We start from the raw sequence: 19,499 nt of genomic DNA on the forward strand, positions 1-19,499 counted from the left end.
TCACAAACCAATAAACACGTTTTCAAACTTTTAAAATAGCCGTTGCTATGTAATTAGTTGCCAGTTTAGAAACATGAAAATTTTCAAAATTGGTTTAAATACATGAGACTTGCAGACACCAAATCCTCAGCTACATGAAACCCAAAGGGATATGGAAATCTTTGGATTACAAGTGCAAAACCTATGGCATCAGGCAAAACCTATCATTTGGATGTATTTTTGAGTATCATGTGGTAAGATTGAAAAGTGCAAGCCATGGGAGACAAAATGAATGATTACCTCCTTCCTTTTTTGAACAGCAGAAGCTGTTTTGTTCCCTCTCAACAAAAACTTTCCTAACACCTACCACTCTTCTTCCAGCATTCTTAATTACAGACAGCAATCTTATTTAGAAATACTCAAACGCTGTTGGGGTGCTGCCTCATGTTTTAGACCACTATCTTCTCTTACAGGGCCACTGCAATTTAAAGATTTTACTGGCAGTCCAAAGTATTCTGTTGCTGTTTTGTATTTCTCTGTAGTGTCCTGCTGAACTGTGTCCTTACACAAATATATTGCTTCTGTGTGTTACATCTTTGGCTACACCAAGTAGCAAAAATGTTAGAAGTCAAATATCTTGAAACCAAGAACACAGAAACTACCACAAGCTGTAATGGAAGGACAGACAGATACATTAGATATTGGAGTCCTGAAGATTTTGGCAGCTTAATAGACTACCAGAAACAATGATAAGGTGCTGTCCATAGACAGAAGAATGAAATAGAGATTGCAAAGAGCAGAGGGTTCAGACAGACATTTCACGGAATCACAGAATTGTAGGGGTTTGAAGGGACCTCGAAAGATCATTGGGTCCAACCCCCCTGCCAAAGCAGGTTCCCTAGAGCAGGTTGCCCAGGTAGGTGTCCAGACGATCCTTGAATACCTCCAGAGAAGGAGACTCCACTACCTCCCTGGGCAGCCTGTTCCAGTGCTCTGCCACCCTCACTTTGAAGAAGTTCTTTCTCATGTTTGAATGATAGTTTTTTGTAATGCAACTTTCGGTATCTCTTTGGCATTTTTTAAGAAAACGTATCAAAACAAAAATCAAGAAATTTCTAACCATATTGTAAACACATACTGACAATTACTAATTAAAGTCAGGTATCCTTTAAAAGAAAAAAGAATAATGAGATTTTTAACACAGGAATTTTATTAGAAATGCATTCTCCAAGCAAAGAGAAAAGTCACCCTGCTTTCTTACCGTTGTCTCCGTTAATCCACCAACAGACACTGAGAGACCCAAAAGCACATAGTATTGATATGTCGGTAAACCCAAAAGCTGGGTGATTCGAGGGAAAGCTTCTGATGAGGCGTTCCAGTTTAGAGTTTCTGTCTCTGACCTGGGGAAAGGAAAGAAAATTAAAATGTGTGTGCATTGTCTTTCATCTCCATACAGTCCTAAGATACCTCTCTCATCCTCAAGCAGCATCAGTGAAGAAAGGCTCTGAATTACCAAAAAAAAACCAAATTAATCATTACTCCAATATATGAGGAAAATACAAAACAATGCTTCACTTTTCTGGCTGTGGCTGAAATTATGTTCAGCTTCTTGTCCAGATTCAGATAAGGGATTTGAACCACAGTTTCCTTTTCAAAAGCACTTTTCTCTACAACAAAAAACAACTAAACCTAATTCACCATTCCATTACCCATTCTCTCCCACCAACAGCTAGTTGACAAGTGATAGAAAGAAAGACTTAGCCCAGGAATGGCTGACACAAACCCACTACAGATCAATCAGTAGCCTACAGACAGACCGCTTTTAGAATTGCAGGAGGCTGAGACTGCTAAAACAAACAGAATGGGGATACAGAGTTGGATATTGCTTTTCTCAATCAAGGGTGATAATCACCGTTCACAAGCAAGTTGCTCTCACTGCTTTTCTCTTGCTTTAACTAGAAATTCTATCTCAGAAAACTACTGTGGAATTGTCATTCTGATCAATCAGTCTTCTCCAGTAGGGAAAAAAATCAGGAAGAGGGACTCCCAATAAATACAAGCTTTCACATTATGAAGAGAAAATGAGATTATGAACTGCACACTTCATAAACAACAGGTTTACGAAAGCCCAACCACCAGCATATCTGTTTTACCAATGGCCTCTCAACTATTTCCTATCAACTACGAGGAAATTCTTTACTGTGAGGGTGGTCAAACACTGGAACAGGCTTCCTACAGAAATGATTGATGCCCCATACCCATCAGTGTTCAAGAGGCATTTGGATAATGCTCTTAGTAATATGCCCTAACTTTTTGTTAGCCCTGAAGTGCTTAGGCAGTTGGACATGATGATGTTTGAAGGTCCCCACCAACTACTCCATTGTTCTATCTACTACAGATATCATCTCTACCATTCACCATGAAATTGGCCAGTGGGTTCAGAAATTACAGAAAGCATAAGCAGCATTACCATATAAGCCCTGTCTCCTTAGGAAATCATTATTTTAACAGGCACCTGTGCTGAAAGTTCTTGACTATTTTATACGTTTACACATATTCACTGAACGCTTCAACAAAACTCTATGAAACAGCACCGAATGTTCCTCAATAAAATATATAACCATATTACGGATTTGGCACAGAATTTGGATCAGGTTGCTTGTGTTAGGTAAACTTTGTGTATGCATCTTCTTATTTTCACTGTTTTAGGAAACCTTTGTCAATGTATTACCTTGGAAATATCCTCTCTAGCTCTTCTCGATGAGGTATATGTGGAACTGGAGGACGGTCAAAATGTAAAAGAGTAAGGAACACAGATCCTGCATGAGCTCGAAATTTATCAATTTTTTCAGCTGCTTGTTGGGCCAGCCAGCACATAATCTGTTTGCAACTACAAGAAAGAGAACAATTCATCATGTAATACAAGTGGAACACGTATTTCAATTTTAAATTGTTGCAATTATATCAAAAAATACTCTGATATGAAACTAGTCTGGTTTAACACTTTATAATGAATGCACACATTATTTAAGATATCAACACGGTGATAGAATGTCTAGAGCTTTGTCTTACATATATCAATCAAAAAATGCCATGACTAGTACTACAGGGTTTGATACAACATTTCATCTGAAAAGATACAATAGTGCTTTATGGATTGGATGAACTACTATATTTCAAACGGAAATAGAGCGGGAATCTTGGAAAAACACATTTTCAGTTGTAAAACTGCAGATATACCAGTGTACAAGGTCTATCCCAAAATCACATATATCCCAAATGAGGATTCAACTTTGGCTAGTTACTACCGATACCCAATTTTGCTCACATTCATAATTAAACTCCCAGCAACTATGTTCTTCAGGCCCTTTACAACTTCCAAAAGGACAACTAAGATAGTAAAAACAGCTAGAATCCTTCAGTTACAGCAAAATCCAGAACACATAGAACATGTGATCCTTTCTCTTTTGATCCAGCTGGCAGGAATACTCTTCTATGTTGTACATGAATAATCTCTGCAACAGAAGGAAGCCCCTGGACAATGGGCACTGGCTGAGTACCAGATATCTACAGAATCCAGTATTTTCCTTCCAAGTGTCTCAACTGAAGAACTAATAGTCAGTCACTTGTTTTTAGTGGTGTTTTTTTATTTTTATTTTTAAATTAGAAATTGAGTATATATCCAGCTAATCATTGGATATGCTCTATTCACAAACTAACACCTATTGAGAATTATTAAGAAAGTTTTGCTGTAGCTCAAGCTAAACTTAAAAATCAGTAAGTATTCTTTCATTTACTGTTAGAAACACTAAGGAATACTCACAAAATTCAGAATCTGAAGCTCAGTGTAAATTTTGTTTTCCTGTATTTTCTTACTAATAGATCTATAAAGATGACTTTCATGAAAACAAACTTATCTCCACATTTTTATCACATTCCAAATTAATGATGCAATCCTCTGGGTAAACAGGTGAATTTGCTTTTTATTTAAGTGAATAATACTGGCAAGCTCCACAAAGGTTGCAAGTATGGTGCAAATCTCACAGATGCACTGTATTTTAAAGGTGAGACTGCCACACGGTTTCTCTCATTCAGGTTAGCATCTCTGAAAAGCAGACACAATATTCTCAGCACCTGTACGGGTGTAAACTTGACACACTTCTGTCATACTCAATAAAGGAGTAAGTATACAATACATAAGCAATGCTTTCTTGTATGGACTGGAATGTACTTGTACAAGATAAGACACAAAAACAGAACAGGTAGCATACATGTTGGCATTAATTAACTCCGCTTCATTCTGAACCAGCAAAAGTGTCACTTCCATTAAACTTGTCATAGCAGCTTTACGTACCCTGTTGAAACAGAAATACATTAGAGTAGTTACATCAGAACTTATTTAAATAAACACAGCAGCAGTTAAGTTAAGCAGACACAGGCAAAAATTTAAACAGGTAGAAAATATTGAAAGCATTGACCAACGAGAGCAGCAATCATATTTACGGGAGGAAGAGGAGTGCACACAACTGTAAGCACAACCAATCCCCATTCCATAAAGCAAAGCCCTTGTTTGCACTGACAGTACAACAGCCATCCTAGTTTTGCAGGCAAATCCCCTGCCTGACCATCTTGTTTTTCATTCCAGCCAGATATCATCAGGTTTATTCTTTATTTTAAGAAGGTTAAAATTGATAACAATTAGTAATATTTAGTATGCAATCAGACGTTTTTAAAACAAAGTGCTTTGTCTGCTCCAAATAATCTTCTAAAAATGCTAATCCCCCATTTTCACATTGAGATATTTAAGCACTATTAGTGTCATATTCTTCTGATTTTTTAAGCTTAATGCTTCCAATGATAAGAAAAATAGTCATTCTGAATAGCTTAAATACATATGCTAAATAATAATTAGTTCTGTGAAAATGATCAGCTGAGGTAACACTAGGATGTACTTGAAGTGCATCTTCAAGACCAGGACCAATATGTTCATCCTTTCTCAGTAATAATTAAAGTATAAATATATTGAGGTTTATGAAAAGGTACACCTGTCTACTGTGAAATTACATACTCCTGTTTCAAATTTCCAAAGTAAACTGAAGAGTTGTCCATGTAATCTAAAACTGGGTGGGACATTTGTCATAACAACAAAAAAGGGTAAATTACATCATTTTTTCCTAGGTAGCGTAATATAAATTTGGCAATCTTTCATCAAAGGATGTTTTTCTACCTTTTTCATATAATATCTGACTTTCAGATAGTCTTGTCTAACACCTGTAGACAGATTGGACAAGTCCCAGCAAACAATCTGTCAAAAGAAATGTAAAGTTTGCATATGGAACGTAAAGTTGGTTAAACTTTCCCACGATTCCCTTAAAGAAAGATAAAAATTACACACCAAAGAAAAGGCCTCTCTGGAGAAATGGCAATTCTCCCCCTATCTTTCCATCTTAGTCAATGGTTTAAAAGAAACATAATGAGAAAACATTCATATCTGAGAGGCCACAGAAGTATTTAGCAGGCAATAGTTTGCTAGGAGAAAAGCTTCCCCTTCCCCCTTTTAATTTACATGTTTTGACTGTTGATTTTGGCTGGCATTGTCAAAGAAGCTTTAAAAGAATCCGGTGCTCAAAGCACATTTGAATTTTAATGGCTGTTGGGAATTTAATTTCCTCAGGATTTCTTTGAAAATTTCCACTTTGTAGAGTTATGTTTTGTTTTGTTTTTAAATTAAGACAAAGACAAAAGGATTAACAATAGGCATGGGGAACTTATCTGAGAGCTGCTACATGTGGAAGTTAACTTGAATAACTAATTATACTTAACCATCGTCTTTCTTATCTACGTTAGTACCTCATCTAATTTTGAAAGCAGAAAGCTTACCTAAACTTTCTGTTTTTCTTCTTAGCTTTCTCTGACTCACCACACCCTATATGCTTGCTCTTACATTTTGTTTCAGCTACCCTTGTGTCACTGTATCCTCTAAGTTAGAGGCCCACTCACCTCCTTCTTGCTTTTAGACAGCTGAGGAAGAAGGTGAGGGAATGCCAAGATACTTCATCCCTTGCGCAAGCTGGAACGACCTGTTCTTGATCCTTACAGTTTGCATCTTTGTTTCCTCTTCTAAATTTGAGAAGTCAAACACACCCACTCTTCTCTGATTTCTTGTCCTGTTATTTCCCTTCTTCCCAAGATTTCTTTTGACTGTCTTTTTACATTGTGGACTCCATTCCCCACACAACCTTGCTGTCATACTACAATTTTAACAATCAGGAATGAAGGCTAAGGTGCAAGGTACATACAAATAAATAACTAAAAGTAAAAATGTAAATAAACAAAAAGTAAATAAATAAAACTACAAGCACACATTAACTCCAGCTGATAAAAGTAACTTTTATTTTCCCTGTACAATTTTAAAAAACACATCTGTATATAGTATTGTGAAGAACCTAAAGGTTGCTCCAGAACACGCCTGGTTTGCTTGCAGCAGGGAGGAGGGAGCAAATGACTGAGAGGGCTGCGGCCACAGAAAGAAGTGTGCTGAGGAACAAGGCACCCTCCCTCCCCCGCCTGCAAGGTACAACTCACTTCTTGCCCACTATAGCCCTCCCAAATCAGCAATTACCATCACAGTTTGCAACCACCTTCTATGAGATCTGCCAGCTTTGCAATAGCCACAACATTACTAGTTTGGAGCCTTTTCTTTCAGTAGCACTCTATCATTGCTCACCTGGGGAGTCTTAGCTGCAACTTTCAGTAGAGTAACCTTAAATATTTATATTTTTAAAATTAAATTAAATGGAAATTATGTTTCACGTTTGTGTACTACTGTTGTAAAAACACCCTTTGCAGAAGAGGATAGTAGCTGTAAAATTTTTCTAAAGCATTTCATACACTCTGCCAGGCCAGGATTGAAACTAAACACCAAAGCCCTTTAATGTGACTCAGCACTGTTAGACAACGACTTCTTCAATAAACTGGAAAATAAGGAAATCTTCTCAACCAACAAAGTAATTTCATACCACTACTTTTCATGTACTTCCTTTTCCTGCAAGGATGCAATAAAAGCATACATGGACACTGGATCTGAAGAATCAACAGGTGGTTAATTTACAGTCCTGAATATGCACCCCTGTACCCTGAGGTGCCTCATTGAGTTGGCACACAGGAAAGAATTTTGGCAATAGCTTTAATCTGGCTAACTTAGGCTGCAGTCAAAATGTGGTGGTTGCATTTCAGTGTCCAAGGAGCCTGAGTTCACAGTAAGGTAGCATTACATGGCAGGCTGTTCCACTACATCTCCATAGCTGCTATTGCTCACGCAAACTGCACTGATGCTATTTGAGTTATGCTTTCCTGTGTTGCAGACATCTGACTCGAGTTTTGTAGACAGATTAGAAACCACCACTCGCATGCAAACCTTGCCTGTGGTGTATTTAGCGTTTACTCAGATAAAGAAATGGAATAGTGGGGAAACAGACAGCATCTATCAAATGCATAGTACCATCCCATTACTATACGATAAAAAAGTGTACTTTAAAAATACAGTAAAAATACAACTGCCACAATCTTATACCTCTTACTGTAAACTTCACAACAGTAGACATTTAGAAATCATAACAAAGTTATGATTTAATTATTTCTGAAACCGAAGAGCTGCATTCATTGAAACTTTAAACTTACAAAAGAGTCAACACCACGGCACTTTAAATTTATTTCTATTTTTTAAAATCTTGGTCACTAACCTTGAAAATTTGTCACTCACAAGTTATGCAACTGCTCCCTCTCCTGGCAAAAAAAATCCCATGAACGTACAATAGAAGAGCTCAATAACTGAGCACCAATATATTATTTTAAAGAAACTAGAAAAGTTGTTTTAAATCACTGTTTTTTTCCAACTTAATACATTTCTATTATTCAAGAATATCATCCACAAAATAAGAGCAAGGCAAAACTTCAGTTTCATGTCTTATTCATTTCTGAAGCAGGGGTCAAAAAATTCTGGTCAGCCTTTCTTTTCACCTTCCATATCTCTTACCCCAGTGTATTTCTACCTATACCCAATTCTTGACAAGATTGGAGTGCTTATTTTTAACAGGTTTCCAAAAGACATATATATATTTTTTTTTAACTAGGCATCAAACACGACAGCTAAGTTGAAGTCCCCAATTGCAAGGCATCTTACCATCCTCCAACATCTCCTCGGCTGTCTGTGGTGTAGTCAGTCACACCGTTAAGTAGCGTAGCATAAATCTGAGTAACATTGTCTTTGCAGACATATTCTTCCCGAGATCCTTCTCCCTTTACACCTACTGTTTGGCAAACCCTTTAAAAAGAGAAAATGAAATGAAAAAATAAACACTACAACACTAGCAAGGGGAAAACATTAAGATCATAGCTTTGTCCTGTTGCTTAATAAACTTCCCTGGACAGACAGTATTCTAAGCACCTTTTTTGTTTGTTTGTAGCTAATATTACACAGTATGCAGAATATTTCTGAGTCTACAGCATTCTATTTGAGGATTTCTTATCAGTGTTCAGGTTTAAAAACAAAGAAAAATAAGGCCGAAAACTCAACAGATAAGCAGACTGTTTGCGTGTCTATAATACTACGAAAAGAAGCATGTTCATTGTGCCTGTCAGTTTCTACACTCTTATTACAATGAAGTAAACAAGAGCAAATATTAATATTACATTAATATTACATGCACTGAATTCAACATTACCAATTCTTTTCACCAAAGGCATGGGTAACATAGGAAAGAGATTTTTTTCTTCACTGTAACAGTTTAAAAATGTACGTGCTATAAAACTATTAACATTAACTACAGTGTGGCATGTCAATACTAAAAATATGTCTTAAGATAAAAAGTACAACTTCTTTAAAAATATTCAATTTTTTTATTGAGTGGAAAAAAAAGCATTCTTCCTTCTCACTAAAGCTCACCAAATTGCTGCCCATGAAAAAGGTGAACTTTGCAATATATTCTAGTATTCGGCTAATTGACTTAAAATGAAAAAAACATCAGAGTCTGTACTCCATCATTAGATTTGTGATAATCCTCTGAACCAAAGATATATTGAACAATGGAGAGGCACATAGTTCCCCACTAAAAATGAGTACGTCATAGTGTAACTGATCTCAAGAACTATGGTGTGAGCTTGCATCAGAAAGCAGAATGAAAAGTAGAAAACATCTAGAGAAATAATTAAAAGTAGATAAAAATAAAAATGACAAACATACTTTGCAATTGCTATTAGGGCATCTCTTCTGGATTGTGCAAAGCTCACATCTTCAGGGGAAATTATGGTAGCTTTTTTTAAACCTTCTAAAACCTGAAAAAAAAATGAGATACTTAAAACCATTATATTATTTATGATAAATGGCCTACACTTAGAGGCGGATTATATATGAGAGAATCAAGCACACAACATTATTTGGTTTCTCACCATGACCTGTCAATATGCCTCAGTTTTCCCTTTAGACAAGTGTTCCATTGCAAAGGGATAATTCAGCCTCTGATTTTACCATTAACACTACTGAAGCAGGACAAAACTTTAATTACTAGAATCTACGACAAGCTAAACTCATGGTTTTCTGGAGTTACTGTATATTACAATCCTCAAAACTCTTTAACAAAGACCTTTAATTATGATCATTATTATTTATTTGATTACGATCATAGGTTTCATTTGAAATACATTGTGCCCTCTTGTCATGAAAACGACCACATTCTCTCACCTGTTGGAGCCTGCCCTTTAGCAGAAATCTTGGAAGAGCCCCAAGAGCCAGTGAAAAGCCACAACGAATCATTTCCTCAGTATTTTGTAGTCCTGAAATGTACCGTGTCACCAGCTCATCTACAAAAAATACAATTGCAAAGTGAAAAGCGACTACCACATCATTATCATTAGATATTTTACTAACCAAAAAAAAAAAAAAAAACAAAAACACAGAAGCTAGAAAATTTTATACTTCATTTAACTAAAATACCGAATATCTTAAATTTCCTACAGAAAAACAAATAAATAAAAAATTAAGACATTCACTGTTTCATGAAGAAATTCTTATTTTTATTTGTCACTTTCTAAATATGAAGTCCAATATTTAGGCACACTATCCCTAGTCAGTCAAAGAAAAACAAAATCCTCCATTTAAAAAATTTATTTTTTTTAAATCCAAAAAATAAGCCTAACTATGAATTTCAGTGTAAAATCAGAGGAACAGGTTGTATTATGTTTACAGGTCATCGTTTTTCATAATCAGACAAACACTATTAGGAAATTTTTGTCTGGGATGGATTTGTCAAGGTCAGTTACTCAACTGTTCTCCCAAAAAAAGTCTTTCTTGAACTGAGGATTTAAAAACATACATACAGATCATACTAAGCAATGAGATAAATTCATGTTACTTTATATAGAGAAACAAAAGAAAAAAAAGTTGGACTTTTTACAGGAGAAGTCTCAAGAAGTGACCGCTTGGAAGCAGGAGATGCTATTCTCAGGGTCTTTGAATTGCTACGTGATGAAATAGGGACAATGGCTCTGCAAACACTAGCGCAGAGGAAAGGAATGAAAATAAACCGAACTATGTATGGGAAAAGAATGCTCAACAAAGAAGTGGTATGAAGATGATAATGAGGATGAAGAAAAAAAATCTCTATATTTCGACTGTAGTCTTCATCACTGACTTAACAGACAATACTTCCTTTACATGATTTCGCAGCTACTATATTAAACTCTTCTGTGAAACACAAAGGAAAGCAAGACAGTTCAGAAAAAAAATCTAAGAACAACCAAGACTGCTGCAGAGGACACAATTCTGATGGAAAAAGGAGAAAGGTGGTCTTAATCGCTTTATTGAATACGTACTTTTTTATCCTCAAAAGGGAAAAAATAAAAAGAATCAGAAATCCCATGAAGATTACATAATTCTGCCATTGCTTACTGTCATCTAAGATTTAAATGATTGAGCAATGTTTGCTAGAGGAAGAAAGATTAGTTACCATAAGAAACTACCCTTTAGTCATAACTCATGACTTTTTTTTTTTTTAATCCCTACGCAATTGACAGGCCTTAACTAGTTCCTCACATCAGGAAACCAGTTCCCTGTCCAGAGGTTAGCAATACCTTCATATAAGCACATCTATTATTTAAAAACTTCCAAACCACTGGAGTGTAAGAGTCTTGAGGCCACAGGAAGACGCAATGCTTGCTTGGACTGCAAGATGATCTTAGACAGTAAGACTACTACTGTTGTCTCTTTAATTGATGTAACTTTAGGACTGATATTTTAGGAAAAATGTCAGAAAATTAAGAGACGGTGAAAAATTAAAAATTTTCTTCCATTTACAAATCTGACTTCAATTATGTCCCTAGACTATCATGGCTATATGGCTAGTTTGATTCTTCCAGGCGCACAGTAGATGAAAAGCTAACACAGAAAAAAATGAAGTTTAACAGGCATCCAACAGTATAGCATCAAAACAGATGTAGCCATCTATTGCATGTTCTTCCTCTCTCCCTCTTGATTTTGAAATCTGTCTGTGTTTTCTGCTCCACTTTTACAGAAGCTTGAAACTTCATACTTACGTAAAAATGTGTTACATTAACATTTCAATTTATTTTTAGCCTTCTTTGACGCAGCATTGTCTCCTCCTGCCCAAAGTGTTATGTTTTTTACAAACATTACTTTTTCATGATTTTTAAAAAAAATTTCCTTCTATACCACATTATACCTGTTAGTGCTGCTAACAAAATAAATTTAAAAAAACAACAAGCAGGCACCAAACCTGCATAAAGGAAAGTTGTTTTTTTCTCTAAACAAGAACACAGAGATTTAACAACATATAAAGATTTAAAAATCAAGATAGGTTGCTTTCATATATCAGCCATAACTTCTTTAGGGCATGTATTGCACGTTACTCTGTATGTGATAGGTATCTAGCTCGTTCTTAGTACTACCATAATGGAAGTAAATAAAAAGGTATTCCGTTACCTGGCTTAGGCATGATACATGACTTAGGAATCGCAAAAAAAAAAAATAAATAAACCATTGTTTGGTAAAGTATATATAATTTCACTGTAATACTTAAAAACACAAGAACGTAAGTGCTGTTATTCTTAAAACTAATATATATAATCCAGTGATCTGTCTCTAATGGGCACAATACAATTTGATACTTGAAAGAAAGCAAGGTGCATGAAAACCAGAATGAAAAACGTGTCAATTCATATGCCCATAAAAAGTTTAAGCCTACTACTGTACTACTTAGCCAAATCCTAATCCCATCCTTCACATGCACAGTTAGAAGAACTGGGTGTCTTTGTGAGCCTTCTCTTCTTAGCTCTGCCCTGACGCAGGTGCAGCACCCAGCACTCGGCCTTGCTGAACGTCATTAGGTTCACATAGGCTCACTTCTCAAGCTTGTCCAGGTCCCTTGGGATGGCATCCCTTCCTTCTGTGTATTAACTGCACCACTCAGCTTGGTGTCATCTGCAAACTTGCTGAGGGTGCACTTGATCCCATCCATTGTCTATGTTCTCTGTTTCACAGCAGGAAATAGAAAAGCACTCATGTTCACCTCCAGTCTAAAACAAGCAAAACCCTGAGGCATCTTCTAGACATTCAGTTGGTTTTATCATTCTTTCCTGAAGCATTTGAAGGTCCTTTAAAATTACCGATGCTCTCCCCACCCCCATTTCATCCAATACCTCCAAAGTGCAAGTTAGGTCCAGCCCAGTTTTTTCTACCTCTGCTGTAAATATGAATCATTATTACCCTGTAGAGCTGGATCAGCTTCTCCCTTTTCATTGATGTAATACTCATTACACAACGCAGCCAGTGCAGAGACTGCAGATTCCTGTAACAAAGGCAAAATTGTGAACTTAATGCATTTACTATATTAACATACTTTATGATAACTGTGCTTAGAGTTAAAAGGTTAAGAAGAAAGAGAGTAGATGAAAAAAAAAATTATTCCCTTCAGCTACTGCCATTTACTTTGCCATTTTACATATTAATAGCAATGATACTTATTAATATCCATATTCTTGGAATACAAGAAATCTTAAATGATATACACAGGAGTCCTCTATAGCTTCTTAATTCTGTTCTCAAAGACACCTCAGACTCATTCTCTATGTAAAATCAAGGACTTGAAAGAGAAACAGCATTCATCTAAATAATATTTCAACTACCACAGACATTATACCAGCAAAATACAGAGAATTGTCTAATTACTGTAGATCCCTCACTTTCTAAAGAGAACAGTTTTCACCTTAAAGGCATGAAGTTATATTACAAGAGTGTACTTTATGTTAGAAAAAAAGATGACTTTTCAATGTCTCACGCACTGCCTTTAAAATTGTTTATCTCTAAAATATATATTGAAATAACTGAGAATTGACATTCACTGAACACACTTTGATTAATGTTAATTAATGTTAACCAAACACGTCAAAATTCTCTACAGTCTACAATGAATTTTCCTAAGCAAGATTTAGAAGTTCCAGTTATAAGACATACAATTCTTTGAACAAATTGCAAATACCAAAAGAATAGTCCAAGAATTCAAATTTAATCTTTTAATTTTTTTCAGTGATTTGGATACATTCTAGTGTACTCTATCTTCTGAGGAAGCTTTTAAAAATGAGCTACCAAATACCTGCAATGACGTTTTATCTTATTTTAAGAAATTAACAAAATGAACAAATCATGCTATATTCTAATAGTCTCTGTGACAGCTATAAACTCTAACAGGGCAGATTAAAGTTATCTTTTTAATTTAGAAGAACCTTTTAAGAGTGCTTACATAGTAAACATACATGTTATTACTCAAGAAAATTAAGGCAAATAACTGGAGTTGTTAAGACCATGTACATAAACAAGCATGAAATATATCCATCAATGGATTTAAAATTTAGAATTAGAGTAGCTCAAGAGCATATTAAAAGGATTTGTTCAATGGAAAATTTAGGTACACTGTCCCAAGTAACTTGTTGATTCACACAGATTTTCCCACTGTAACACTCCCTCGGTATATCAGGCCTGAGGGCACTATCCAGAGATGCTTTTTTCTTCTCACAAAAGTTCTCTGAAACCATTCAGAAGTACTACAATCAACATATCTTACACGTATTACAGACACGCATATTTCAGTAGATTTCTTTAATGTTATAGACAGTGGCTAAAATAGACATTTGATCCATGGTATACATTTTGAGAAAGGAAGTCTAAGATTTAAAAACTTCATATTTATATAAAAATGGCATTGGGCAGCCTAACTACCACATGAATTATAATTGTAGCAATATACAAGACAAACCAAAATTATACAAAATTATTCTATATAAAGTAGAAGAAAAATACCGTATCAATGTAATCATATGGCAGACAGCAAGCAGCTTCAAGCAACCATCAGTGACTCCTCACTGCCAGCCCATTATCAATGCCAGTGACCGTCAATTTGTTTAAACACGCACACAAGAACAACCTTTGTGGTAAATATTCAAGCATTAAACAAAAAGCCCCCTTTGAATTTTAGAGAAGGAAGAACTACTGTACCTTTATATGCTGTCGAGCAGTGCTTGAAACAAGAGGGAGACTTCTTAGACTGTCATTTATTAACCACTGCCAGCCGCCTGAAACAGTAAGGAATATACAGTGTTATCTTTCTTCCTTTCTAAACTTCAACATTTTCTCTCCTATTCTGCAAAGACCAGCAATTATACGTATTTACTTATTTCCTTGGTTTTCCAAAATAAACAAGGTTGTAACTCTTAGCCAGTACAGCTACTCTGGTTTGTTTTACAAACTACACAGTGCAAACATTGATTCTGGTCATACTGAAAACAATAGGAAAAAAAATTGCAAACAAATCTACTAACATTACCATTGGTTGCAGTATTTGTGTATCTTTTTGAAATTTTGATATTTGTTAGGCCACCCAACTTTGCTGATCCTCATTGCTCCTTTGAAAAACACAGTTCACTGATGTATTATAGCTTGATGAATAACTACTGAGATAAGGAAAGGTTATTTAAAATACCACATACCAATTATTGGATCTCCTCTAAATGGCATTTTTGATAGTGACAACTTTTCAATTAAAGTGCAGACTGTAAGAAAATAAATTTGACAAACAGATAAATACAAAGAAAATGACAAGTTCCAGCTACTTTGAAGATACAGGCACATAGAGTTACATACGCAGTAATATTAAATTGAAGAAAATTTGCAAAGAGAAGTCCAAGATATGTGAAAGAAGAAACTGAAAAGAAATCATACTGGAGATTCTTACATACAAAATAGCTACCATGCAGCAATTGCTCTTTGACATGAGCTAGTACCATCATTAATGCAAAGGCAGTGCTTGCTGGTATGGATTCTTTCCCCTCAGCCATTTCAGGTACCCATTGGTCAGCCTTGTGTTCCTATACCAGTTTGTAAATGGCAATGTCTTACTAACTACAATACTACAAATTGGACAGTTTTAATACTACAACCACTAAAAACAAACAAACAACAAAAAAGTAAAAAAAGAAAAAAGACACACAAAGATCATTATAAAATGTGAACGTTTTTCCTACTTAGCAGCATTTTTAAACCTTCACAGAGTGAAGCAGTGATCTGTTTACTACACAGAGCTAGGAGCTACCTAACTGAATGGAGCTTTCTTTCCTTTGATATTCAGAATACGAGAAAAGGATGTAATAACTAACATCGCTTTATTATTTCATATCTGTAAACTTAAATGAGTTCTGAACTTATAAAAAACATTTAAAGAATAGTATTTTTTTGTGTGTGTGTTTCAAAGATATTTGGGGGAATAGAGATTAACACAGAAAATATTGCAAACTGTTACGCAGCAGATCAACAGTAATGCTCAAATGAGAACTCAGTGCTCAGCACACTATCACTCACCTCCTGGTGATCAGTTAAAATATAACACGCATCAGTATAGAATCTGACTGCTTTAGAGTTGGTGGAGAAGACAGAACAAGCTACTATATAATGCCACCTTCTTGTTTTGCTTTCCTCCCACAGCTTTATCTTTGAATCTTACTCCAGGCTCTGTACACTGTTCACCACCATCTTCATTTATAACCAACTTACTGGGCTCCAAACCTACTCTCCAATTCAGTCCTCACTATGGTAATGTCTCACAGACTCCCCATGCTCCGACTCCATTCAATATTGCATGTCAGCTTCTTTGTTCTGATATTTATTCACAGACAGATTAAGTACAACGTGACTAAACCCAAGTCTCTTAGGGTTCCTCTTCAGTTCTCTGTGCTTCTTTTATGCTCTATTGTGGTTGAGACCATCATCTTCATTAGACATGCATGCAATTTGTGGAACATTTTCAATTCTTCCCTTATTCCACCTACACGGCTGTATCATGCCAAAACACTGCCATTTTTACTTCTCAAATACTGTGAAATATTCAGTTGCTTAACAGCTAAAAGACATAATAAAAAAAACAGTAGGTGTAAATAACTATTCTTTCAGCCTGTGTTATCGTGTCAGGTCTGTAAACTTACTCAAAGATGCAAAGATCCCTTTGTCCCTTTGCCCCTCTACCCCTCCTATTCAACTGCCTTTCTGACTTGGTACTGAAGCTTCTTTACCCACTAACTTCGAAGATGTGAATTAAGTCATCCAAAGGCAGAATCTGCTATCCAGCACTTCCTTTATTCAACCTATGAACAGGAAACTAAGTTTGACATCATTTTCTGGATACCCAGGCTACCTCTTTCCTGCAATGCCCTTACTTTTTACAGTGTTTCAGTACATAATGGTCATCGAAATCCACATGAACTCACCATCATTTATGTAACACAACCCATTTCATGAACTGTTGTTTATATGGTCTTTATTCTTGACCTTTGCACACACGCATATTATGATAATCGATTAGTTACATGATCACATCTGACTTAGTGGAGAGATCACATCTCTTCTGGATAGGAACTGGAGTATCTGAGGGAAGGAAGCCAATTTGGCCCTGAAGAAAGTTAGTTCTGTGCAAAGAGTGTGTGACATAAAACCAAGAACTACCTTCAACTCTTACACAAACATGGTAATTCACAAATGTGCTGGCAAACAACGTTCTGGCATACCTGACTGTGTATTAGCTTTCAAATTTTGTATTTTTAACTACTGTGCATGCTCTATTTATGCATTCAGTGCAATGTATATAAAACAAAATGAAAAAAAGTAAACAGAAGAATTCATTATTGCAAATTCTGCCTTCACACCCCAGCTGTGATACTTACCGGCTGGTCTCATCAGTTCTCCACCTAAACCCCTGCAAAGCAGAAACAGAGGCATCAGAGCATAACCCATCACAAGCAACCCAAGTGCACTGCCTAATACGAAAATAAGATTCAACCATTTTAGAATGAAAGCAGCTCACAAAGTACCTTCATCTTTTGTACCTGACCAATGCTAAAATACTTCTTTTTAAATTAACTGTTTTCTTGACCTCAGCATGATTTATACAAAACCTTCCTGAATATTTAACTTTCTTCTTCCAAGGAATGCAGACCCAATCTTTCTAATATTAATGTGGATAATAAGAGACTGCCAGGTTCATTCTTTTCTTTTTACTCGCCTTAGAAGCATTAGAAACCTGCAGAACTTGCCACAGGATTTTTCAGTCCTACAGCTTCTGTGTGCTTCTGACTTGCACAACTGAAAGGCAATCACATGCAATGTTTTAACAAAACCTTTACCTCTGGAACATTAAATGGAAACTTCACTTACCAGTTCCCATTTTCACAAACATTAACTGGTTCACTTTCCTTACAAAGTTTCTCAACCTTCTCTCTTCACCCTCCTCCTCTGTGCTAAAGACCTCTCAGAGCTGATTTTGCATTCTTCACCACAAGAAAAGTGGTAAAAAAAAATCCAACACATCAGAAAGGAGAAAGAAATAAGTGGCTTAAGATGTTTAAAACTTTCCTGGAAAGAATGTGTGTTACCTAAGAACGGTCTTACCAGCTCAGACCTGAGGCCTATCTAGTCCAGTCTCCTGTCTGAACATTAACCAGGCCACTGACGGCACCAAGTTAAGAGAAAGTTTAACACCACGAAGAGAAAGCAGAGAGGGAGAAGCATCTTAGAAATTGCAGGGCCTGTTTCCATTCTGCAGCCTTTCATGTCTCTGGGCAGAGACTTGTCTCCTCGCACCACTGAACAACGTCTGCTGGTTCCCCGGATATCCCCAAGGCACTGTGAGCATTGCTCGGAGTTGTTCTGCTCAGTGTCACTCTCTGTGGCAGCATTTTCCCATTTTCTGAACCTTTGACCCCTGCCCTTCCTTCGGATATTTCCTCCCTTGCCTCCTCATTCTTGTCTCCCTTCACTTCTGCTAGAACATTTCCTCCCTGAGGTGTGCCAAACCCTTAATCACCTGTTTGTACGGCCCTGCTCTGGCAGAAACTCCCAGCAAGGGGGAGGAACAACAAAGGCTTTTTGTTTATATTATTATTTTTTTTTATAGAACCCTTTTCTTCCCTCCAACCTCCCCACAATAAAATTAGTAGCTGTGCTCAGAAGGCAAACCTAGCAACCCTAACAACTATTATAACTTTGTTCTCCAATTTATCCTTTTATATGAGCTTCAAAAGCCTAAACATTTTAAACAAGTTTTTCCATTCCATACAAGTAGGTGCCTCCTGTTACATGCACTTGGCTTTCTGGCTGCTCAACATTTTCATTGTTTTTTCAGGTAATGCAGAGCTGCCAACTCTACAATATTCTCATTTGCCATGGATCAGCAGTTCCTTTAATTGAGAAACTTTGCTTTTGACAATCAATACATTATCACATCAATCAAAAATATTATTACATCCATCAATACTTTGCTTTTGACAATCAATACATTAAGCTTTGTGCAGTAATCTACAGCTTAGTTTATCACCATTGGAAGAAAACACAGATTCCACATCCCCATGGTGACAGGTTCTTTGTATTATCTATCCCACCTGCCTGCCATGCTGTCTGCTCTCCAACTTCTAAAAAATTTATATTAGAAAACAAAGAAGTGATCTAAGGAGCTGATACAGTGGCAAAAAACAGAAGAATGATGTGGTACGGCTTGCTTCCTCTTCAGTGTTTCTTTTCCCTTATTTTGTACCTCACCCATTCCTTGCCTTTTGTCTGTTGTCTTACTGTAAATGAGTATAAAATAATCATCTTGTAAGCTTGTTTGGTGTGCAACAGAGTCTGCTGATGCAAGGATTCAGATATGGACTTCTGTTCTAACTACAAAGCAAGAACTGAGTCATAAAGGCTGCTCTTCTCCACTTCTACAGACTGCCAATAAGGAAGTCAGGCCACTCAAAGCTACTCTTATGCTAATAATTTGACAGCTATCCCTTCCTTTGGTATTACATCAGCTTAATTTAATTTCAGAGTTTAGAGCTTCACTGAGGGTTGTTGTCCCTGTGGAAGAACGAAGAACGATGACACAGCCTTGCACAGGAAGATTTCCACGTAACACAGAAACTATAAT

The 19,499-nt window shown here is 36.2% G+C and overlaps 1 protein-coding gene across 3 annotated transcripts in view; it reads right to left on the minus strand.

Annotated features, from left to right (window-relative positions):
* The window catches only part of TBCD (tubulin folding cofactor D), a 125,376-nt gene that overhangs the window by 20,057 nt on the left and 85,820 nt on the right, over nucleotides 1-19,499 (minus strand). For all 3 annotated transcript variants that reach the window (XM_082774791.1, XM_082774789.1, XM_082774790.1), the window contains 10 exons: nucleotides 17,257-17,288; nucleotides 15,034-15,096; nucleotides 14,543-14,619; nucleotides 12,758-12,839; nucleotides 9,719-9,837; nucleotides 9,221-9,312; nucleotides 8,162-8,302; nucleotides 4,251-4,334; nucleotides 2,711-2,869; nucleotides 1,241-1,379 (listed from right to left, as the gene is read on the minus strand). In XM_082774791.1, coding sequence (XP_082630917.1) covers nucleotides 1,241-1,379; nucleotides 2,711-2,869; nucleotides 4,251-4,334; nucleotides 8,162-8,302; nucleotides 9,221-9,312; nucleotides 9,719-9,837; nucleotides 12,758-12,839; nucleotides 14,543-14,619; nucleotides 15,034-15,096; nucleotides 17,257-17,288 — 988 coding nt within the window. The remainder of the gene's footprint in view (nucleotides 1-1,240; nucleotides 1,380-2,710; nucleotides 2,870-4,250; nucleotides 4,335-8,161; nucleotides 8,303-9,220; nucleotides 9,313-9,718; nucleotides 9,838-12,757; nucleotides 12,840-14,542; nucleotides 14,620-15,033; nucleotides 15,097-17,256; nucleotides 17,289-19,499) is intronic.

The sequence above is a fragment of the Aythya marila genome (assembly GCF_965140915.1).
Source record: "Aythya marila genome assembly, chromosome: 18".
Classification (NCBI taxonomy): domain Eukaryota; kingdom Metazoa; phylum Chordata; class Aves; order Anseriformes; family Anatidae; genus Aythya; species Aythya marila.